General features: G+C 43.8%; 1 protein-coding gene across 1 annotated transcript in view; it reads left to right on the top strand.

The window, feature by feature from the left end:
* Positions 1-24,945, top strand: part of MAN2A2 (mannosidase alpha class 2A member 2) — a 206,699-nt gene that overhangs the window by 90,180 nt on the left and 91,574 nt on the right. The window contains exons 5-6 of the mRNA XM_077263559.1: positions 5,435-5,606; positions 23,894-24,021. Of these exons, the coding sequence (XP_077119674.1) occupies positions 5,435-5,606; positions 23,894-24,021 (300 nt within the window). The remainder of the gene's footprint in view (positions 1-5,434; positions 5,607-23,893; positions 24,022-24,945) is intronic.

Raw genomic sequence — 24,945 nt, 5'->3', positions numbered from 1 at the left:
GCTATCCTGGTATATATGGTCCCCTCATCCCCATCCTGGTATGCATGGGCCCCTCATCCCTATCCTGGAATTCATGGCCCCTTCATCCCTACCCTGGTATGAATGGCACCCTCATCCCTATCCTGGTATGCATGGCCCCCTCATCCCTACCCTGGTATGCATGGCCCTCTTACCCATCCTGATGTGCATGGCTCACTCATCCCTATCCTGGGCATGCATGGCTCCCTCATCCCTATCCCGGTGTGTACAGCCCCTTATCCCTATGCTGGTGTGCATGGCCCCCTCATCCCCAACCTGGTATGCATGTCCCCCTTATCTCTAGCCTGGTAGGAATGGTCCTCCTCATCTCTATCCTTGTATGCATGGCCCCCATTTCCGTCCCAGTATGCATGGCCCCATCCTTAGCCTGGTATGATTAGCTCCCATCCCCATCCTAATATGCACGACCCCATCTCTCTGTCCTGGTATACATGGCCTCATCTTTATCCTGGTATGATTGGCCCCCATCCGCATTCTGGTATGCATGGCCCCATCAGAAAAACATTAAAAAACCAAACCATTACACTTACCTTCCTGCTCTCCCTCGCAGCATCTTGTTCCAGTGCCAGCAGCTGCTTTATACTTTTAAGCAGCGCATGGCAGGGATGTCATGCGCTGCTTACAAGCAGAAGGACAGCTGCCAGAATACTCGCTGGTCTGTGTGCCGGGACTATATGCATGGAGGGCAGTGAGTATTAATTGCTCGCTCTTTAGTAGTGAGCACGTTGTCAGCTGCCGACTTCCGCTGAAAGAGAGCGACCCAAACAATAGAAGCTAGGTCACTCCAACTAATAATGGTATAAACACGAAAGGAAAGAATGAGATGAAGAATAAGGGGAGAGAGGAAAGAGAGGGAAAAAAAAGGGGGGGGGGGAACCATGAAGTCTGATATCAAAGGGGGCAACTTGCACCCCTATAATGACATCTGTCTAACCCGTATTGTTAAATCTATCTTCCTTATGGCTTTGAAAAGAGGGATTGAAAATCCTGAGAGTCCATAATCCAAGGACTCCAAACCTGCAGATATTTCTCCGTTGAACCATTAACTTCAGCGGACAATTCCTCCATACTTTTGGAGGCTGCTCGTCTCCTTGACACATTCAGACATATTCGGAGATAGGGAGGATTTCCATTGTCTCAGGATCACAGTTTGCACAGCACTTAAGCAGAATCTGAGGAGCCCCTTTTTCTGGAACCGAACCATTTTATTGAGAAATAGTAAAAAAATGTAAAAAAAAAAAAAAAGCACAGTTACCAGCAGTCAGATCAAACCAGTGGACATCTAGAACAACATGTTTTGGCCTATAACAAGGCCTTAGTCATGGACCATGTGGATTCTTCATCGCCGGGTCACACATTTTTTGTCAATATAGAATACAGCCAGCAAAGGATTGTATATGCTCACCTGCCTTGGTTGTAACCTGGCACAATGCCAGACGATGAAATTTCCAAGGGAGTGTGTTCTCTGGATCCTTATTCACTCATACAACGAGTATCGAAGTGGGGTTGACTCCATCAGGTAATGTACCTGACGAAGGAGTCAACCCGACTTTGAAATGCGTTGAATGAATGAATGAATGAATAGAGATCTAGAGAACATGCACCGTTGTCTTTATTCACTTAGATAGGACTGAACAGTGAGCTACACGGCCGCTACAAAATCTACAATTCTGCACTCACATCTGTTTTAACATACATGCTCTTTAAAGGGAACCTGTCACCCCCAAAATCGAAGGTGAGCTAAGCCCACCGTCATCAGGGGCTTATCTCCAGCATTGTGTAATGCTGTAGATAAGCCCCCGATGTATCCTGAAAGATGAGAAAAAGAAGTTATATTATACTCACCCAGGGGCGTCCGGTCCGATGGGCATCGCGGTCCGGGGCCTCCCATCTTCTTACGATGACGTCCTTTTCTTGTCTTCATGCTGCGGCTCTGGCGCAGGCGTACTTTATCTTCCTTGTTGAGGGCAGAGCAAAGTACTGCAGTGCGCAGGCGCAAGGAAAGGTCAGAGAGGCCCGGTGCCTGCGCACTGCAGTACTTTGCTCTGCCCTCAACAAGGCAGACAAAGTACGCCTGCGCCAGAGCCGCAGCGTGAAGACAAGAAGAGGACGTCATCGTAAGAAGATGGGAGGCCCCGGACCGCGACGCCCATCGGACCAGAACAGAAGCGGGACCGCCCCTGGGTGAGTATAATCTAACCTCTTTTTCTCATCTTTCAGCATACATCAGAATGCTGTAGATAAACCCCTGAGGCCGGTGGGCTTAGCACACCTTCGATTTTGGGGGTGACAGGTTCCCTTTGAGTGTTTTTCACAAAAAGAACCCAAACATTATAATCTAAGGACATGTTCACGTGTCTTTTTTTTTTTTTGCAGTCTGCCATGTCGGTTTTTTACCTGATTTATAGATCAGAATTGCCCGTTAAAGTGAATGGATTAGTCAAGAAATCGGCACTCGGATGCCTTCACTGTGTCACCCATGTGCTCTTTAAAAAATGCCACAATGGACATATGGACCAAGTGAAGTATTTAACACAAATACCCATACGACATGAATATCAAGGAAGAAAATTCATAAACTGGATATAACAAGAGAACAAATTGGCCCTGACATCCACATATTATAATCCTAAAATTATTGTTTATTAAAGGTGAATTAAAATTAGAAACAACAATACAACACAGAGGCTGCTAAGCTTACATGCAGGGAAAGCACAATCATGAAATAAAGTGCACGTGCAGCATCATAACCAACTTGATCGATTACATAATGGAGGTCTGTCTGAGTATAGTAACTGGGTTAAAATCCAAGCAGTCAGAACAACAGATGACCAAAGTGTAAGAAAAAGTACTTAAAGTGAAGAAATATGTGCTTAACCCTTTTCTGCCATCGGATGGAATAGTACGTCCAATGGCAGTATCCCCCGCTTTGATGTGGGCTCCGGCGGTGAGCCCGCATTAAAGCCAGGACTTGTCAGCTGTATTAAACAGCTAGTTAAATGTCGCTGTCAAACTCTAACAGCGGCATTTAATAAGCGCTTCCGTCCATCCAGTCGGAAATGCGCACACTGCTGACTCCGGTCACGTGATCGTTGGTCAGCGGTGCGTCGGCATAACAACCAGAGGTCTCCTGCAGACCTCTATGGTTGTTGATTCCAGATTGCTGTGAGCGCCACCCAGTGGTCGGCTCTCATAGCATTGCTGACATTCAGCTACATAGGGGCGATCTGAGCATCGCCTTTATGTAGCAGAGCTGACCGAGTTGTGGAAGCTTCTAGCCTTTCATGGAGGCTATTGAAGCATGGCAAAAGTTAAAAAAATGTTTTTAAAAATATGAAAAAAAATAAAAAAAACAGTTCAAATCACCCCCCTTTCGCCCCATTCAAAATAAAACAATAAAAAAAATCAAACCTACCCATATTTGATATCACCGCGTGTTGCCCGATCTATCAATAAAAAAAAGGGTTAACCTGATCGCTAAACAGTGTAGCGAGAAAAAAATTCAAAACCACAGAATTACATTTTTTTGGTCGCCCGACATTGAGTTAAAATGCAATAACGAGCGATCAAAAGAATGTATCTGCACCAAAATGGTATAATTAAAAACGACAACTCGGCATGCAAAAAATAAGCCCTCACCCGACCCCAGATCACGAAAAGTGGAGATGCTACGGGTATCGGAAAATGGCACTTTTTTTTTTTTTTAGCAAAGTTTGGAATTTTTTTTTACCACTTAGATAAAAAAGAACCTAGACATGTTAGGTGTATTTGAACTCGTAATGAGCTGGAGAATCATAATATCAGGTCAGTTTTAGCATTTAGTGAACCTAACAAAAAAGCCAAACAAAAAACAAGTGTGGGATTGCACTTTTTTTGCAATTTCACCACACTTGTAATTTTTTTCCCGTTTTCTAGTACACGACATGGTAAAACCAATGGTGTTGTTCAAAAGTACAACTCGGCCCGCAAAAAATAAGCCCTCGCATGGCCATATTGACCGATAAATATAAAAAAGTTATGGCTCTGGGAAGGAGGAAAGCGAAAAACGAAAATGCAAAAACGAAAAAAGCTCCACGGGGCAAGAGAGAGCACACATTAGGGTAAAAAATCCACCATGCAACATGAAAAATATATGATTGAACCTGCAAAAAAGGGCCTGTACTAGTAGTGCATAATGAATAAAATATCCTAAAGGTTTGAACATACAGTAAATGGCCAACAGGCAGGAGAAGTACTTACAAGTGGACCTCGTTACTGGAGTGTCTCCCGCCGCCCCAAAATCAGCAGTCGGATGCCATCAATGTGTCACCCACGTGCTCTTTAAAAAATGCCACAATGGACACATGGACCAAGTGGCTGAAAATTAGAACCAGCACCTTGTTTAAAGATGATCCAATCTTATGTAAAGAAAAGATGTCTGATCAAGGCTTTTCTCCAGTGAGTGGCTCTATATTCAGCTCATCGGTGGGGTTTCCAGAGGTCCGACCTCTACTGATACTTATTATCTATGCTTATGTCAGGCTGTGATAATAATATCAAAGTCCCAGAAAACCCCATACATCTATTGTTTCCCAAGCCCCTTACCCACATACGATTCTTATAGTTTCTTATTAAGGCTTCTGTTGTCACATTCATTGAGTGCAGTCTACGTCTGTGCGCATTGCTGACCTGAAGGTGATGTTGGGCGCTACTTACAATCTACATGGTCAGTTGAACAATTCTGAAAACATTTTTTTTATATATTTTTTATGCTTTTGTTGTACTAACCTGTCCTTAGACGACCACTTTCTTCTATTTGCCACATTCATACCTTTTATTTATATGACACATACAGAACAATACAAGAAGAAAAGATTCAGCATGGCTATCCTTTTACTCTGCACAGAGGAGAGGAGCAGACGTTAGTATAAAAGGAGAAGAGTTTCTGTAGGAGGAGATAACGAGGTTTACATCCAAGTATTGTTGTGTCTCTTTATGGCAGCTAACAAAGAAGGCTCTACTTACTAATAATGATGTAATGGTTGCACCCGTATTCTGACCTTTTCTGTATGAATTCACATAGGACAAATTAATTTCACATTTTGAGGGTAGTTAAAGCATGCGGCAATCTAAGCCTCATAGCTGACTGTAATCCTTATTATAGAAAAGGAAATGTTAAAGGAGCCCTGATACTAGGAGAAAGCTGATATAGGCATGTGTTGTAGGTATGTAAATGTTTCTGGAAGTTCAACAGAACTGGAAAATGGAGTTATAAATGTCATTTAATTGCATGGAACATGAAGCGTAGATTGTGTTGGCTGTCCCTTTTTAATATGTGCTTCTTTACTGTTTTCTCAGTGACAATTGTGTATTGTGTGAATCAGTCTAATCGCTGGCTTACATTCTTACATTATAGGTTGGATAAAAACATTTGATAAATATTACTATGACCAGACTCAGCACATTCTGAACAACATGGTAGTGAAGCTACAAGAAGACCCTCGTCGTAGGTTCATCTGGTCGGAGATTTCCTTCTTTTCTAAGTGGTGGGACAACATTAATTCGCAGAAGAGGGCAGCAGTCCGCAGGTAACGCGCTATCACGTCTGGGATTTTTATTCTGTAGGCTTAGACTGGATTCACGCACCACGTTTTTGTGAAAACCATTGTTAATAGTGTTTTGTTTTACATCTTTTGTATTTTGAGATTTTACTTTGAGAACTTTAGATTCATTTTCTCATAAGTTTCTTTATCAAACTTCTAAATAAGCACTTGAAAAACATGAAAAATACGTATGCAAAATGACATTAAATTAAAACTCCACCAAAAATACCCTCAAAAGGCTTGGGACGTATATACAGAAAAACATATGTATTAAAATGCTTTTTTATGTTTTCAGGAACCCTAGACTATTATGTTATCTCAATCAGACTTGTCTTAATCGTAGCATCAGAGGATTTCTGCCGACTGGTCTACTATTTTATGAAAAAAAAAGAAAAACATATTCAGTTTTTCCAGATTACATTTACTACAGCTATAGCCATGTACATAAATTGAGGAAAATATGTAGAGGTTAAAGTGGTATACAAGCCTTAAAGGCTATGGACACCATAAACATGGAAAATAATGTTTTTCGCTTATGTTAGTGGTTACCTTTAGTTAATAAAATTGCTCTAAATTTAAGTCTGCAATCTTCAATTTTTCATTAATTTCCAGACTAATATGCAATATGTAGCCTGATGAGCAACAAAGGAAAAACAACGACAAAAAATTCCAATATAATCAATGATAATAAATTATTTTATTAAGGTGACCAGGTACAGAGGAAAAGGGAGAGGGAGAAGGAGAGAGGAAGATGTACCCTCTCACACATGTCAGAGTAAGACAGCCCACAAAAACCAAATATGTATCACAAAAGGCTATATAGGTATAAAATATAATAAGATAACCTTGCAGTTATTGCACATTAACCCCATATGGCCATAGAAAAGAAAAATCGCGGCACCCTTCATATACTGAATAAAGCCATGTCCACAAGGACTATTATAATTACCAGTGGGGCCGGAGGTCTGACTGTGGGCGTCCTTCCCGACGCGCGTTTCGGCGGTGCAGCCTTTCTCAATATGTAGCCTGATGTAAGTTTCAGATTTGTATTTTGTGGGAGTGTCTCTCCCTGTAATATAGGCTGGATGTCTGTGTGAATCCAGTCTTCATTAGCATATGTATCAGCATAACTTCTATCCTGCACTTATTCCTCATGTGCTTTTCTCATTTTTTGTAGCTTTCCATGGATCAATATCATTTTCTATAAATGTTGTGAGAAGAGAAGGGGGAGGGAGAGGCATCAGAACCAGGAGCAGCATTTCTGATAATTTTGTTACAAGTTTGCAAAAGCACTCAGCTAAATAAAAGTCATACAGACTATGTTTGAAGACTAAATGAAGACTATTTAGAAATTTGATTCACTGTGCATTTAAGAAGAAAATACACAAAATAAAGGGAGGACGATAGCGGCACTATAAACTTCCCTCACTGCTGTTTGCGGTTCTATGAGTTATAGGTAGGCTTCTGTTCCTTTAGATGAATTTCACCTGCTCCAGACAATCACAGAACCAGAAAGTGAAAGATTTCTGTGAGATTTCTACCTGATTTTGTTTCAAGAACTTACAGGCTGACAAATTGGGAACATCAGTGTTTTTGTTATAATTTTCAGACTTCTCAGAAAAGATATTTGACAGCTGAAGATATAAATCTTCTGAAAGGGAATCTGTCAGCAGGTTTTGCTACTTTATCTGAGGCCGGTTTCACACGTCAGTGGCTCCGGTACGTGTGGTGACAGTTTCCTCACGTACCGGAGACACTGACTCACGTAGACACATTAAAATCAATGTGTCTCTGCAGATGTCAGCGTGTTTTCGCGGACCGTGTGTCTGTGTGCAAAACATGGAGACATGTCAGTGTTCGTGGGAGCACACGGATCACACGGACCCATTAATGTCAATGGGTGTGTGTAAACACGCACCGCACACGGATGCCGTCCGTGTGCCGTCCGTGTGCTTTTTTTTTTAAGTCATAGGGTTAAAATTGAAACAAATTGTTTCAATACACTGACACGGACAGCACACGGACACACGGATAGCACACGGATGACACACGGATGGCCTACGTGCACACATGGACACAGATAGCTTCGGGACCGTTTCTTCCGGTACCGGAAATATCTGGACGTGTGAGACTGGCCTAACAGCAACTTAATATAGGAAAAGAAACCCTGATTCCAGTGATGTCACTTAGTTTACTGGGTACAGTGGTTGTGACTCAAGCAGAGTTCTGAGATAAAACCCAAGATAGAAATATAATAAGCAAATTCCCTGCAGTAAACTAATAAACAGCATTATTGCATGAAAATAATATAGGGTACTTAATTAACATAATTTTTATCAAAAAAATGTAAATGCCATCCCACCACTTCATGGTGACCCTAATCAGGAGAGTCCTAACCTGTAACATTAAAACCTTAGCATTTGTCAATTAACGTACATGTGGATAAGGGCTGAGAAAAACTGAGTCTAGCTAGTAGACACACAGCCATGGGGAAACGCATGAATATAATGCACGACTCAAAGGAAGGACAGACCACACCTTAACCCCTTCACGCCGCAGCCCTTTTTTCGTCCGTTTTTGCGTTCTCGTTTTTCGCTCCCCTCCTTCCCAGAGCCATAACTTTTTTATTTTTCCGTCAATATGGCCATGTGAGGGCTTGTTTTTTGCGGGACAAGTTGCACTTTTCAACAACATCATTGGTTTTAGCGTGTTGTGTACGAGTACGAGAAAACGGGAAAAAATTCCAAGTGCTGTGAAACTGCAAAAAAAGTGCAATCCCACACTTGTTTTTTGTTTGGCTTTTTTGCTAGGTTCACTAAATGCTAAAACTGACCTGCCATTATGATTCTCCAGGTCATTACAAGTTCATAGACACCAAACATGTCTAGGATACATTTTATCTAAGTGGTAAAAAAAAATCCAAACTTTGTTAAAAAAAAAAAAAAAATTGCGCCATATTCCGATACCCGTTGCGTCTCCATTTTTCATGATCTGGGGTCAGGTAAGGGCGTATTTTTTGCGTGCCGAGCTGGCGTTTTTAATGATACCATTTCGGTGCAGATACTTTCTTTTGATCGCCCGTTATTGCATTTTAATGCAATGTTGCGGTGACCAAAAAAACGTAATTTGGGCGTTTCTAATTTTTTTCTCGCTACGCCGTTTAGCGATCAGGATAATCCTTTTTTTTATTGATAGATCAGGCAATTCTGAACGTGGCGATACCAAATATGTGTAGGTTTGATTTTTTTTAAATTGTTTTATTTTGAATGGGGCGAAAGGGGGGTGATTTAAACTTTTATATTATTTTTATTTTTTTCATATTTTTTAAAACATTTTTTTTTAACTTTTGCCATGCTTCAATAGCCTCCATGGGAGGCTAGAAGCTGGCACCACTCAATCGGCTCAGCTACATAGCAGCGATCATCAGATCGCTGCTATGTAGCTGAATTGCAGGTGTGCTATGAGCGCCGACCACAGGGTGGCGCTCACAGCAGGCCGGCATCAGTAACCATAGAGGTCTCAAGGACCTCTAGGGTTACCATACTGACGCATCGCCGACCCCCGATCATGTGATGGAGGTCGGCTATACGATCACTTCTGGCCGCGCAGCCGGAAGTGCCAGTTAAGTGCTGCTGTCAGTGTTTGACAGCGGCATTTAACTGGTTATTAGCGGCGGGTGGATCGCGATTTCACCAGCCGCTATTGCGCGCACATGTCAGCTGTTCAAAACAGCTGACATGTCCTGGCTTTGAGGTGGGCTCAGCGTCGGAACCCACATCAAAGCAGGGAATCCGACCTCTGCAGTAATAGTACGGCCGAGGTCCTGAAGGGGTTAATATTCAAAAACCCTAAAAAAGTATTATATAGAGCAATGTGTATAAAATAACAATTTTATTAAAAAATCAACCTACCGTAATTAAAAAAGAACATAAACGCAAGGATATTTAAAATAAAATAAAAAGGAATAAGCGGGGGATGGGTATGTCCAAAGAGAAAAAATCAAGATGATTTTTCAGAATCTTCCTGTGTTAATATGATGTCATAGACAATACATAGTGACCCAAAATAGGGTGGGGTAGTATAAAGAGGCCAAGAGTACAGTGACTAGAATCCTAATACATAGAATAATACAAAGAAATATAAGATTGGAAGTGAATCATTTTGTTATTGGAAATGAAACCACATAGACCGCAGGATAATGAAATAACATTAGTGTCAGTCATAAATGACAAATCAGAACCACAGCAGACTATTAGGGCACTGAAAGTGTAATACAGGTACAGGCCATGATGTAAAATGCTGAAAGCAATGTATATTAAAGCTTAGGACATATCATAACCCCTCGCACCTCTCCAGTGCTGCGTCCCTACCGCTTCATCAGGGAGTTATAATGCCCAGCTCAAAGAAAACAGGCCACATCTAATATGTACATGGTGCAAGCAAACTGAATAAACAGCAACATTTCTTTAGTTTTTTTCTAGTTTGTTTGCATTTTGTACATACAAAGGTGTGGTCTGCCTTTACTTTGAGCTGTACATTATATTTATGTGGTTCCCCTCGGCTGTGCTAAGCCTGGTTCAGTCCCTCTCTGCCCTTATACAGATGCATGTCACTTGATAAATGGTAAGGTTTTAATATTAGAGATTAGCACCGTCCCGATTAGGGTCACCATGACGTGGTGGGATGGCTTTTACATTTTTTTAATTAAAATTATATTAATTAAGTACCCTATATTATCTTGATAAACTATTGCTGTTTATTCATTTACTTCAGGGTATTTGCTTATTATGTTTCTATCTTGGGTTTTGTCTGTTTAGTGGCCAGTGAGAACATGCACTTACATGCTGCATGCATACCATCTTATATCCCAGTGAATTTCATTTGGGTTGTTTTTTTCATTGTTCTGAGACTGCAGCATAGCTGAGAAAGCTGACCCTGCACACACCAGGCTCTGTATGTACGAAGTTGGGCAAGCAGTCCCATGAGACCTAGTCTAGCAGGGATAATATCCTGGCGATGAAACCTTAATTGTACGTAAACAACAGCACACAGACTAATAAGTGGCACATCACTGAAATCTGTGTTTTAACCCCTACCGCATGCTTTCCTCAGATTACATAGCATAAACCTGGTGACAGATTCTCTTTAAGTTGATTTGCCTTTCACTGGGAGGGAGATTGCTGCAGTAGAAACCTCCCTCATCTGCCGTTTATAATTCTGCTATGAATACTAGATACAGTTGAAACCAGAAGTTTACATACACAATATAAAAAGACACATCTGCATGTTTTCTCAATATCTGACATGAAATCAGATTAAATCTTTCCAGTTTTAGGTCTATTAGGATTACCATAATTATTAATATTTGCCAAATGCCAAAATAGTGAGAGGCATTGTTATTACTTACTGGAAAGTCAAAAGTTTACATACACTAAGATTACTATGCTTTTAAACAATTCTGTACTGCCCATATGATGCTGTCATGTGTTTCGAAGCTTCTGATTTTTTGTCAACATCTTGAGTTAATTATAGACACACCTGTGGATTTATTTTAATGCACACCTGAAACACACTGCTTCTTTGTGCACCATCATGGGAAAGTCTCAGAAAGAAATCAGCCAAGACATCAGAAAGAGAATTGTTGACTTGTACGAGTCTGGCTCATCCTTGGGTACAATTTCAAGGTACCTGAAGGTGCCTTGTTCATCTGTACAAACAATTTTACACAAGTACCAACAAGATGGGAATGTCCAGCCATCATAATGCTCAGGAAGGAGACAGGTTCTGTGTCCAAGAGAAGAATGTGTTTTGGCCTGACATGTGCATATCAACCCAAGGACAAAAGCAAAAGACCTTCTGAAGATTATGGCGGAAGCTGGTAACATTGTGTCAATATCCACTGTATCAACTTGGGCTGACAGGCCACTCTGCCAGGAAAAAGCCATTACTCTAAAAGAAACATAAAAAGCCAGATTAATATTTGCAAATGCACACTGGAACAAAGACCTTAATTTTTGGAGACATGTCCTGTGGTCTGATGAAACTAAAATTGAACTTTTTGGGCATAATGACCATCATTACGTTTGGAGGAAGTCAGAAACTTGGAAGCCTAAGAACACCATCCCAACTGTGAAGCAAGGAGGTGGCAGCATCATGTTGTGGGGTTGTTATTCTGCAGGAGGGACTGGTGCACTTCACAAAATAGATGGCATTATGAGAAAAGAAGATTATGTGGCAATACTGAAGCAACATCTCAAGACATTAGCCAGGAAGTTAAAGCTTGGGTGAAAATGGGTCTTCCAAATGGACAATGACCCGAAGCATACAGGAGGGGGCAGGAATAGGCGGAGATATATGGAGGCCCCCCATGACTGTGCTTGGGCATGGGCTCTCCTTTTAAATAAAATTGGGAAAAAATGATTGGATGTTAGGTGTTGTGGGAGGGGTTGTGAGTGGGGGGTAGTGGGGGGGCTATATAAGCAGAAAGTGCGGGAAAACGGGGCACACTGGCAGTTAGGAAGTCTGAAAGTTACAGTGCAGCGCACCCCTCCGGTGTACCTTACCCCAGGAATATGGAATCGGTGGATGCTCTGGTCGGTCGGCTCAGGGAGGCTGCCAGGTCCAGGAGAGGCGGTTGGCTGGAGGAGCAGCTGACGACGCTGCTCGGCACGGCGGGAGCTCAGGAAGCAAGCAGCAGGAGAGGCCAGCGCACGAGGCCCCCGCAATGACTCTCACCAGAGGTGAGCGCGCGCGGTCGGCGCAGACCTAGGAGCCCCTCCGGGGACCCTGCGGAGGCTGGGTGTAGCGGTGTGGCGTCCCCCCGCTGCGCCCCCTCCGGCAGGAATCCTCCACGCCGGCCGGCTGGCGCTTGCAGCAGGAATGGAGCGCAGAGAGGAGGAGCGGCGCCGGATGTTACCGCTGCAGCGGTGCGGTCCCCGGCACAGAGGACCAGAAGATCAACAGTGGCAGGACCGGATCCCCGGGGGAACAACACGGAGGCCAGAGCAAGTGGCGGCATTTTCATGGCAGCAGGTGCCAGCGGCATGGAGGATCGTTCCAGCAGCATTGGTCGGGGGACTGTTATGATCCCTAGTGGTTGAGGATCACAAATTACTCCAGCAAGGTGACTAAACATAGGACAAGCTCTAGGGAGGTGGAAAACTGGACTGACCGCAAAACTGAACCTATCCATCCACACTAGAGGCAGCCGGTGAACGTGTCTAAAATCCTAGACGTCTCGAGCCAGCCTGAGGAACTAACTACCCCTAGAGAGAAAGAAAGACCTCTCTTGCCTCCAGAGAAATAATCCCCAAAAGATATAGAAGCCCCCAACAGATAATAACGGTGAGGTAAGAGGAAGGCACATACACAGGGGTGAAAGCAGATTCAGCAAAAGAGTCCCACTAATTCTAGATAGCAGAAAATAGAAAAGGGGTCTATGCGGTCAGTAAAAAACCCTTACAAAATATCCACACTGAGATTTCAAGAACCCCCACACCAACTAACGGTGTGAGGGGAGAAACTCAGTCCCCTAGAGCAACCAGCAAGTAAGAAATCACATTTTAACAAGCTGGACAAAAAACATGATGAACGCTGATAATCAGAAACTGAACAAACAAAAACTTAGCTTGTCTTGGAGAGACTGGGAGCAAGGTAGTCACCAGGAATCTGAAGAGCACTGAGTACATTGATAGCAGGCAAGGAACTGAGTATCCAGGTGAGTTAAATAGGAAACCAACCAAGGATAACGAACCAGGTGATGAAGCCAACCTGCAGAAAGACAACACTACACAGTATCGCTTGTGACCACTAGAGGGAGCCCAAAAATAGAGTTCACAACAGGGGACGGCAGGAGCAGGAAGTTCCAGAGGGCGCGCAGGACGTCGGCCGGCGGGTGAAGCGGTGTCGCAGGCGGTGACTGCGCTGAGTACGGCGACGGTTGGGCACGTGACAGGAAGAGCGGCGGGCAGTGACGGACCCCTGCCTGGCAGGAGGAGTGGTCGGGTGCCAGAAAGGGAGCTGAGGCCTTCAGGACAAGTTCGGTACAGGTCTGGGAGGAGGTCGGTCGAGCGTGGAGCAGCTAACGCTCCGGTCCCCCCTGATGACGTGGAGGCCAGGGGCGCGGGCCGGGAGCAGCACGACGGTGCTGAAGAATCTCTGTCGGACGGCGATCAGGACTTTGGGGATGAGCGGCAGGATCCAGGACGAACGGCTGGCAGAGACACAGCATCTGTGCAGCTTGGTGAGTTTCACTCCATGTCTAGTTTGTCGCCCAGAGGGGATTTTGATGGGGAGGCTAGAGTTGATCACGCGTCGGGGAGGCGGGCGCCTGCTATTGAGGGGAGCAGTGGGATGTCAGAGCCCGCGGTACGGGAGGTATTGGCGAGTGTCTCGCAACTTTTGAGCAGCTTGCAGAGCGGGGCGGGTAGAGAAGCGAGGGTATCACCAGCCAGGGCATGGACCCCCGGATCTGGGGTGGTGGAATCGTCCGTTAGTGATACGGGGTGTTTGTTCACGGGCGAGCAGTCGCCATCAGTGTCTGGTGTGTCAGTGTCCGTGCAAACAGAAAAGAATAAAGGAGACGCGGTGAAGTTGGATGATAGAGCTAAAGGCGAGGTTTACGTCTGTTTTGAAGGGCCGTTGGGGGCTCATTTGAAGAAAGAGGTTAAGGAAAAGATCTGGCGTGATGATTATGTGGAGATATTTTCTTTACTTCCGCTAGAAAAGTTTAATCTTGACAAAGGAAAGAAGGATGATAGTAAAAAAGAGGAAGAGGAGAAGAGGAGGTGGCGACTTATACCGCAGACGTTTGTTAACTGGTTACAAGCGTTCGCTATACTAGCGAGTGTCATAGGTGAGAAGGCTCCGGAGAATTGTTCCGGTTTATTTTGTTATCTGGATGCGATTGGTGAGGCGCAACGTACATATGGTGGACAGGCGTGGTTGCGCTATGATGAACAGTTCAGGCAGAGGAAGGCGGTTCGGCCTGAGATACGTTGGGATCAGAAGGACATAGGGCTCTGGTTAAAAGTGATGGCTCCGAGTAGGTACGGGCAGTCCTTTCATGGGGGCGGAAGCAATGCCGGCCAACAGGCGGGACACAGCAGCAGTGGTCAGGGAGGACAGGGAGCTAAAGAAAAAACGGGAACTTGCTGGCAATTTAATGAGGGCCAGTGTAAATTCGGTAACACCTGCAAGTTTAAACACGTGTGTTCCCATTGCAACGGAAGTTCGCATGGGGCTTCCAAATGCTTCAAGAAAGCAAGAGGCAAGCCGGCAATGGGTACTGGTCAAGGGGGTGACTCCGGTGAGGTTGGAAAAGATGGCCCCCTTTCTTAGTAGGTATATGGATCGGGAGAAGGCTACTGTTATTACACGGGGTTTTGCGGACGGTTTTCGTATTCCTCCCCCTGAGCATGTTGTTCCATTTTCGCTTAAAAATTTGAGGTCGACTGTGGTTCATTCAGGTGTGGTTAGTGACAAATTGAATAAGGAGGTGGAGTTAGGGCGAATTGCTGGGCTGTTTCCTTGTTTACCGATTGACGGGATGGTCATTTCTCCGTTGGGGGTGGTTCCCAAAAAAGAGCCGAATAAATTTCGCCTAATTCATCACTTGTCATACCCGAAGGGGTTGTCTGTGAATGATGGCATTTCTCAGGATTTGTGTTCGGTTGTTTATACGTCATTTGATATGGCAGTTCACTGGGTGCGTTTCTATGGGCCGGGAGCTTTGTTGGCAAAGACAGATGTGGAATCTGCCTTTCGTTTGCTTCCTATTCATCCGGATAGTATACCGTTGTTGGGTATGTTTTGGAATGACAGTTATTATGCGGACAGGTGCCTCCCGATGGGTTGTGCTATTTCGTGTTCCTTGTTCGAGACGTTTAGCACCTTTCTGGAATGGGTTGTTAGAGAGGTGGCTGGTGTCTCATCTGTCATTCATTATTTGGATGACTTTTTGTTCATAGGTCCCCCGGATTCGAATGTGTGTAGGAATTCACTGGCTGCTATGGAGTGGGTGGCGGATCATTTTGGCGTTCCCCTTGCTAAGGAGAAAACTGAGGGCCCTTGTACGGTTTTGTGTTTTCTTGGGATCTTGATAGACTCAGAAAACATGGAATGCCGGTTGCCTGATGATAAATTGTTGGCTCTGAAGCTGGAAGTGGGTCGCGTGGTTCGGCTCAAGAAGGTTATATTGAAAGAGTTGCAGTCTTTGCTTGGTCGACTGAACTTTGCGTGCAGGATCCTGCCCATGGGACGTATATTCTGTCAGAGGTTGTCCAGGGCAACGGCGGGGGTGCGTGCTCGCATCACTTCATTCGACTTGGTCAGGAGCATAAGGACGACTTGTTGGTATGGCATAATTTTTTGGTGCATTATAACGGTCGCTCTTTGATGCAGCAGCAGGTGGTTAACAATTTTGACAACGAAATTTACACTGATGCAGCAGGTAGTGTCGGTTACGGGGCCTATTACGCTGGTCGTTGGAGCGTGGCCGGATTCCTGGCACGCGAGCGGGTTCACGAAGAATCTTGCTTTGTTGGAATTGTTTCCCATTGTGGTGGCGGTGTTCATTTGGGGAGACGCATTTGCAAATCGCAGGATTAGATTTCATTGTGACAACATGAGTGTAGTGGCGGTGATCAATTCGCTATCGGCATCGTCTCCGCCAGTGATAAAGTTGGTAAGAGAGCTGGTCTTAAGATGTTTGAGGATCAATACCTGGATTTCGACGGTGCATGTTCCGGGCGTTCAAAATTCGTTAGCAGATGCATTATCTCGTTTACAGTGGGAGCGTTTCCGGGAGCTGGCACCAGAAGCGGACGCAGCAGGAGTGGTATGCCCTTTGCACTTGTGGCGGATTCCTATGGAGGAGCGGGACGGTTGATTCGGGCTTCGGTTACGGATCAGACTTGGGCGGCATATGAAGCTTCCTGGCAGGTTTGGCGTAGTTCGGTCTTGGACAGGTGGGATTTGGAGTCTGATGAGGGCAAGTTGTTAGCTGTTTTGTTTTTGGTCGGTAGGGCAGCGGAGGCAGGTTGGTCGGTTTCCAAAGTAAATAAGTTTGTGACTGGGTTAGCCTTCGGTTTTAAGTTGGAGGGCTCGGTAGACGTGACGAAGAATTTTTTAGTGCGGCAGGCATTGAGAGGGTATCGTAGGGATTTTAGAAGTGTTGATGGGCACAGGCCTATATCGTTTCAGGTTCTTGAACGTTTGGGTGTTGTTTTGGTTGATGTGTGTTGCTCTCATTTTGAAGCGGTGTTGTTTCGTTTGGCCTTTTCCCTTGCCTTTTTTGGTGCATTACGTGTGGGGGAGTTGGTCTCACGCAGCAGGGTTTCTGCGGGTGGTTTATTGGCTCAGGATGTGGATTTTTGGGCGGGGGGCATCGTGTTTTGGATCCGGCGTTCCAAGACGGATCAATTGGGGGTCGGGAAAAGGGTTGTTTTAGGTAAGGTTACGGGGTCAGTTATGTGCCCTGATCAATGTTTACGGGAGTATTGGAGTTTATGGGCTGGTCGTGTGGGCCCACTGTTGTGCCATCAGGATGGGGTGTTCTTGTCCCGTTTTCAATTCATTGCAGTTATGCATAGGTGCTTGAGGGCCTTGGGTTTTTCGCGGGACGAATTTGGATCGCATTCCTTCAGGATTGGGGCAGCGTCGGAGGCAGATAGCCTAGGCTTGGGGCCTGAGGTTATAAAGCGTATTGGACGCTGGAGTTCAAGCCGTTATTTGTCTTATATTCGGCATTAAAAGTTTTTTGTTGTTTCTTGTAACTGGCCTTACTGTAACAGCTATTGTTATTGTCTTTTACAGGTCCGGATCCTTATCTTGTCTGGATTTTCGGACATTCTTTTGTTTATTGGGGGGTGCTCCGGGCGGACGCCAGGCCTGACGGTAGGCAGTTGGGATTCAGCCGTACGGATGCTTTAGTTCGGTGGCTCGGTTTTCGGGGTATGGTGTGGAACAGGGCTATGCATTATTTTTCTCGGGCTGCCCGTTTGGATAGAGCACTGGATATTGTGGTGTTTCATTTGGGTGGGAATGATTTAGGCGCCAAACCGGTGAAGGATTTAATACGGGATATTCGTTCTGATTTTCTCCGGTTGTGGGTGTCCTTCCCTGGGGTATTAACGGTTTGGTCAGATATTGTCCCCCGTAAAAAATGGAGGGGTGCGCGGTCCGTAAAGGGGATTAACAGGGCTCGTGTGAAGTTAAATAGAGCTATTGGCAAGTTTGTATCCAGAAATGGAGGTATATGTGTGCGACATTTTGATTTAGAGTCTGGAGTTGGTGAATTTTGGAAGGAAGACGGGGTGCACCTGAACGAGATTGGCATTGACTTATGGGCCTTGTCCATTCAAGAAGGAATTGAAAAAGCGTTGGTGGCTTTGGGGCACTCGCAGGCCTGAGGTGTTCAGGGCTGCGAGTTTGTGGCGGGGGGTTGGGGTTCTTGGAGTTTATGCGGATTCAGCGGCGAAGGAATTTGAAGGAAATTCCTGACAGTAAAACGGGTTTGGTGTTCTGGCATTTTGGTTCTGGACGGGGTGTTTACCCTGGGAGCTGGTGGTGGTTAATTTTTCCCTAAAACGGGAATTATGGTGCCCTCGAGCTGGTGGTACGGCTGGGGGTAAAATTGAGGTGTTTTATGTTTTTGGTTTTGCCAAAATAATTTAAGCCAGAATTTTTCCCGGTGGGCTCCAAGAACCCTCCCCTCTAATTTGCATACTTTATGCTAATGTTGAATACAATGTTTTTGTTTGTTTGTTAATAAACTGGCCGCTGTGGCCATAATTATCCAAAAGAATTCTGGTGTCACGTTTTTATTTGTTGTGATTGAGTTTGTCACAATTGATGGGTGGGGGGTGTTACAATAGGGGGAGCCATATTGGCCATACACGGTCAAGGAGGGGGCAGGAATAGGCGGAGATATATGGAGGCCCCCCATGACTGTGCTTGGGCATGGGCTCTCTTTTTAAATAAAATTGGGAAAAAATGATTGGATGTTAGGTGTTGTGGGAGGGGTTGTGAGTGGGGGGGCTATATAAGCAGAAAGTGCGGGAAAACGGGGCACACTGGCAGTTAGGAAGTCTGAAAGTTACCCGCCCGCCCTCCCCCTTTTTTGGGTTTTGTGGTAGTAGGTTGTTCATATGTTAGGGTTATTGTTATTATTATTATTATTATTATTGTCTTTGTCACAGTGGCTGAGGCGGGGGGTTGGGGTTCTTGAAGTTTATGCGGATTCAGCGGCGAAGGAATTTGAAGGAAATTCCTGACAGTAAAACGGGTTTGGTGTTCTGGCATTTTGGTTACAGGCTCTGGACGGGGTGTTTACCCTGGGAGCTGGTGGTGGTTAATTTTCACGTTTTTATTTGTTGTGATTGAGTTTGTCACAATTGGTGGGTGGGGGGTGTTACAATAGGGGGAGCCATATTGGCCATACACGGTCATGCCAAAATGGTAATAAAGTTGCTTCAGGATAACAAAGTCAATGTTTCGGAGAGGCCATCACAAAACCCTGATCAACAATCCTATTGAAAATTTATGGGCAAAGCTGAAAAGGCAGGTTGGGGAAGGTGACCTACAAACCTGGATCAGTTACACTAGTTTTGTCAGGGGCAATGGGCCCAAATGCCGACCAACTATTGTGAGAAGCTTGTGGAAGGATATCCCAAAAGTTTGACTCAAGTCATTCAGTTTAAGGGCAATGGCACCAAATACTAATGATATGTATGTAAACTTTTGACTTTGCAGTAAGTACCGTATATACTCGAGTATAAGCCGAGATTTTCAGCCTAAATTTTTGGGCTGAAAGTGCCCCTCTCGGCTTATACTCGAGTCACGGTCGGCGGGTGAGGGGGAGAGGGCGCTGAGGCATACTCACCTAGTCCCGGCGATCCTGACGCTCCCCCTGCCTGTCACACGGTCTCCGGGTGCCGCAGCTCTTCCCCTGTTCAGCGGTCACGTGGGACCACTCATTAGAGAAATGATTATGGACTCCACTCCCATAGGGGTGGAGCCGCAAATTCATTTCTCTAATCAGCGGTGCCGGTGACCACTGACAGAGGAAGAGCTGCGGCACCCGAAGACAGTGTGACAGGCAGGGGGAGCGCCAGGAGCGCCGGGACTAGGTGAGTATTTTATATTCACCTGTCCACGTTCCACACGCCGGGCGCCGCTCTGTCTTCGCGTCCTCTTGTTCTGACTGTTCAGGTCAGAGGGCGCGATGACGCATATAGTGTGCGCGCCGCCCTCTGCCTGATCAGTCAGTGCAGAGAGACGCCGGGACGGGACGCTGAGGAGCTGCAAGCAAGAGAGGTGAGTATGTGTTTTTTTTTTTAAATTGCAGCAGCAGCGTTATATATGGGCCCAGATTTATGTGGAGTATCTATGGGGCAACGGTGCAGAGCACTATACATGGCACAGATTTATATGGCACATCTATGGGGCAACGGTGCAGAGCATTATATATGGCACAGATTTTTATGGCACATGTATGGGGCAACGGTGCAGAGCACTATATATGGCACAGATTTATATGGCACATCTATGGGGCAACAATGAACAGTGCAGAGCATATATGGCACAGCTTAATAAGGAGCATCTATGGGGCCATAATGAACAGTGCAGAGCATATATGGCACAGCTTTATAAGGAGCATCTATGGGGCCATAATGAACAGTGCAGAGCATATATGGCACTGCTTTATATGGAGCATCTATGGGGCCATAATGAACGGTGCAGAGCATTGTATATGGGGCATCTATGGGGCCATAATGAATGGTGCAGAGCATTATATATGGCACAGCTTTATAAGGAGCATCTATGGGGCCATAATGAACAGTGCAGAGCATATATGGCACAGCTATATATGGAGCATCTATGGGGCAATAATCAACGGTATGGAGCATTATATATGGCACAGATTTATATGGCACATCTATGGGGCAACGGTGCAGAGCACTATATATGGCACAGATTTATATGGCACATCTATGGGGCAACAATGAACAGTGCAGAGCATATATGGCACAGCTTTATAAGGAGCATCTATGGGGCCATAATGAACAGTGCAGAGCATATATGGCACTGCTTTATATGGAGCATCTATGGGGCCATAATGAACGGTGCAGAGCATTGTATATGGGGCATCTATGGGGCCATAATGAATGGTGCAGAGCATTATATATGGCACAGCTTTATAAGGAGCATCTATGGGGCCATAATGAACGGTGCAGAGCATATATGGCACAGCTTTATAAGGAGCATCTATGGGGCCATAATGAACAGTGCAGAGCATATATGGCACTGCTTTATATGGAGCATCTATGGGGCCATAATGAACGGTGCAGAGCATTATATATGGCACAGCTTTATAAGGAGCATCTATGGGGCCATAATGAACGGTGCAGAGCATTCTATATGGCACAGCTATATATGGAGCATCTATGGGGCAATAATCAACGGTATGGAGCATTATATATGGCACAGCTTTATATGGAACCTCCTTTGGGGCAATAATGAACGGTATGGAGCATCTATTTTTATTTTTGAAATTCACCGGTAGCTGCTGTATTTTCCACCCTAGGCTTATACTCGAGTCAATAAGTTTTCCCAGTTTTTTGTGGCAAAATTAGGGGGGTCGGCTTATACTCGGGTCGGCTTATACTCGAGTATATACGGTAATAAAAATGCCTTAAAACATTCTTTCTCTCTCATTATTTTGGCATTTGGCAAATATTAATAATTATGGTAATCCTAATTTACCTAAAAAGGGAAAGGTTTATTCCGATTTCATGTCAGATATTGAGAAAATGCATGCATATGTGTCTGTTTATATAGTGTATGTAAACTTCTGGTTTCATCTGTAGGTTTCTGTTAGCTAAACAATCTTAAATGCTCCAGACAACCACTGCCAGAACAAGAAAGTGAAGGATTTCTGTCAGATTTCTACCTACTGTTCCAGGAACTTGAGAATTGACAATGAAGTAATTAGAAACATCTGTGTTCTTTTTTTTTTATTTTTAGAAACTCTGTCCTTAATAGATGTGGAGGTAATGAGGATAGGAATATTCTAGATAGAGATTGATGTAAGTGACAGATTGCACAGCTGTTTCTTTAACTCCACACAGATTATAGATTATAAGGAAAGTGTAGTCATAGATTGTGCTGTCACTTTCCTTCTCATGTCAGCCAGGCTCTGCTGGACTTGAAATCTTGTCAGGGACATGGGACACTGCAATGGGACTTTTACCTTATAGACAATAATGGCAAATCCTCTGAATTAAAGGGGTGATCTGAAACCAACATTTATTTTAATCCTAAATGTCCATTTAATGTAACAATCCAATAGGTTTTGTAATATACTTTAATTAAAAAGTCCCCATCTTAACTGCTTAATTTTTTTCTACCTACTTCCTGTTTGATGGCATTTTGTTTGAGAATCCCCAATGCATGCTGGGATACTCAAATGAGACATCATCAGGGGCAGAGTCTGCATATTGTAAGCAGAGAATGCGGCGAGAAGAAGCCAGCCCTGCCCAAAAAGCGGGGTCACTATTGGAAGCAGGGCTGACATCTGCTTTTCTTGCTCGTCGAGTTCACTTTGTACAATGTGCACTGACAGTGCGCTTTTTGCTGGCTTGTCACTTCTCGTTAGATCCAGTAAGGAAGTGCACTGTCTTTATGCATATAAAGTAATCTCGCACAATGACAAGGGAGCTCGTAGTGAGCATGTGTTGGAATTAATAACTGACACATGCTCAGTAGAATTGGGACGAGCCCAGCCACTGAAACGGATGTCAGTGGTCACACTTAATTTCAGTGTCAGAGCAAAGGCTGCGAAGGTAATCACAACCTCTGTTCCCTGATGACGTCTCATTTCAGTATCCTAGTATACCCTTGGGATTCCCAAATGAAATGGGATAAAACTGGAAGAAGGAAAAAAAAAGAAAGCAGTTAAGAAAAATTAGATATGGAATGATAGAGACTTTTTAATTAAAGTACGGTACCAGTATAGTGGAAAAGCTATTAGATTATTACATTAAATTGACAGAGAGTTAGGATTAAAGTCAATGTTTGTTTTTGACCACCCTTTTAAGTAACTATTTTGACCACCCTTTTAAGTAACTATTGTCAGAATGCTTATTAAAGAAGCACTCCTCATGAAAAATTTCAGTGCTTGAAAATGTTGAAATGTATATGTAGTGCAAGTGCGGTAATATATTTACCGATCGCCAACTTCCCTGATTTCCAGTGGAGATCCAATCCTATTCTTGGTCATGTGATTTCTATTCCGACATGCTTGAACACAATGGAGTCTATGTGTGAGTAGTAAGTCGCTTTTGCAGCATACGTCATTGGTGCCTGATGCTCCGTAGTCTTACATTTTAAAAGTGACTTTCGGCTCACCTATAGACCCCAGTGTGATCCGGAAAGTCGGAATATAAGTCATGTGAGTGAGAAGAGGACCGGAGCTGCGCTGGAAATCGGGCAAGATTGCTATCAGGGCGTATATTACCTCATTTACACTGCACTACATATTCATTTAGACAGGTTTAGGTGATAAAAAAAATTTTTGAAGCGCTTCTCTAAAGAATAACTTTGTTTGGGCCAGCACGGTGGCTCAGTGGATAACACTGCAGCCTTGCAGCGCTGGAGTCCTGGGTTCTAATCCCACCTTGGACAACATCTGCAAAGAGTTTGTATGTTCTCCCCGTGTTTGCGTGGGTTTCCTCCTGGTACTCCGGTTTCCTCCCACATTCCAAAGACAGACTGATGGGGCTCACAATCTAAATTCCCTATCGGGGACAGTGATGATAATTTGTGCAAAAACTGTAAAGCGCTGCGGAATATGTTAGCGCTATATAAAAATAAAGATTATTATTATTATTTCAGAAATGAATAGTAGCCATGAAAATAAGCAATTTTGTAATATATCTTATGAGAGTAATCTTTTTTTCCCTCCTTTATAGATCTTTCACTGTCAATTTATAGGTAAAATCTCTATTTAGGATCTATTCAGATAGATTTTTACATTACATTTTTACAAGGATTCTTGTGATATTTCCTGAAAAAGGCGTTCTGTGAAACTCTGAAATGCGTTGAATAAAAATCACAATTATTAATACATTTGGAACAGGACCACATTTTCCCTAATTTTATAACTTACTCTAAAGTAGTTCACACACATTTATACCTAATATTTATTTATATTCCTAATCCTCATTACTTCGATCTTCAGCTCTGTTGACCAATGCATCTGTTTTCATTAGGTTAGTTACCAATGGGCAACTGGAAATGACAACTGGTGGCTGGGTGATGCCTGATGAAGCCAATACTCACTATTTTGCTATGATTGACCAGATGATAGAAGGTCATCAGTGGCTCAATAAAAATATTGGTAAGAATGTTAAAAACAAATAAATAAATAGAACAATTTAATGCATGTGTCTCCATCAGATCATTGGATGGTGTGGTCCATGAATGGAGTCCAGAAAATCCTGCATGTAAAACTAAAATGTTCTCCTCACCAGTCAAAACGATGTCTGTATGCAGTTCCAGCAAACTAAACTTCTTCTTCAGAGAATGTTGTGTTAAACTCCACTAGATAGACACCAAATGGTTGTTAATTTGTAATGTTGACTTGTGTTGATATTTTCAAAAAAGACAAATCAAAAAAACATATTTTCACACACAATGGGCAGCACAAATGGACATCTAAAAATGTAACTGCTATGATTTTATACTCGCAAGAGTTAGAAACCAAAAAACCTGATCAATATGAATGTTTGTTGTGTTTATCTAAATTAACCCTGATATAGATTAATACTTGGAAAAAATAAAAGCTTATACAAAGTATAATAAAAATTTATTGAATTCTGATTATATATAAAAAGTTTTGGCTTTGCAAATTTTTTCCAAAATGAGAAATTTTAGTCATAGTGAGAAAATGTTGAAATGGCAACATCAAGTATGTTTTGGAAAAAGATAAAAGGCCAAAACCCAAGGTTGGGTTGGAACTTGTCTCACCTTGTAATTTTGAGGTTAGCAAGCTTGTTTGTTCTAAACTCTTGTGAGTGTAATAATAGTGCATTTTTTTTAAAGTGGTAGCAGTTTTATGTCAAATAGTGCTTATTATCTATCATATCTGTGAGCAGAGGGTTCTTGGATTTGGTGAAATCATTCTTTTGGAGAACAATAGATAGGAGCAACACATAGTGGTGTCCGCACCGTGAGGCAAAAGCCATTTGACATATATGCAACTGAACAAAAGTTTTAGGCTGGTGTGGAAATATGACTCAAAGTCTGAAAGCCTTTCAAAAAT

Source organism: Ranitomeya variabilis, chromosome 5 (genome assembly GCF_051348905.1).
Source record: "Ranitomeya variabilis isolate aRanVar5 chromosome 5, aRanVar5.hap1, whole genome shotgun sequence".
Taxonomy (NCBI): domain Eukaryota; kingdom Metazoa; phylum Chordata; class Amphibia; order Anura; family Dendrobatidae; genus Ranitomeya; species Ranitomeya variabilis.
The sequence above is the reverse complement of the archived record's forward strand: the minus strand, read 5'-3'. Positions and strand labels throughout refer to the sequence as shown.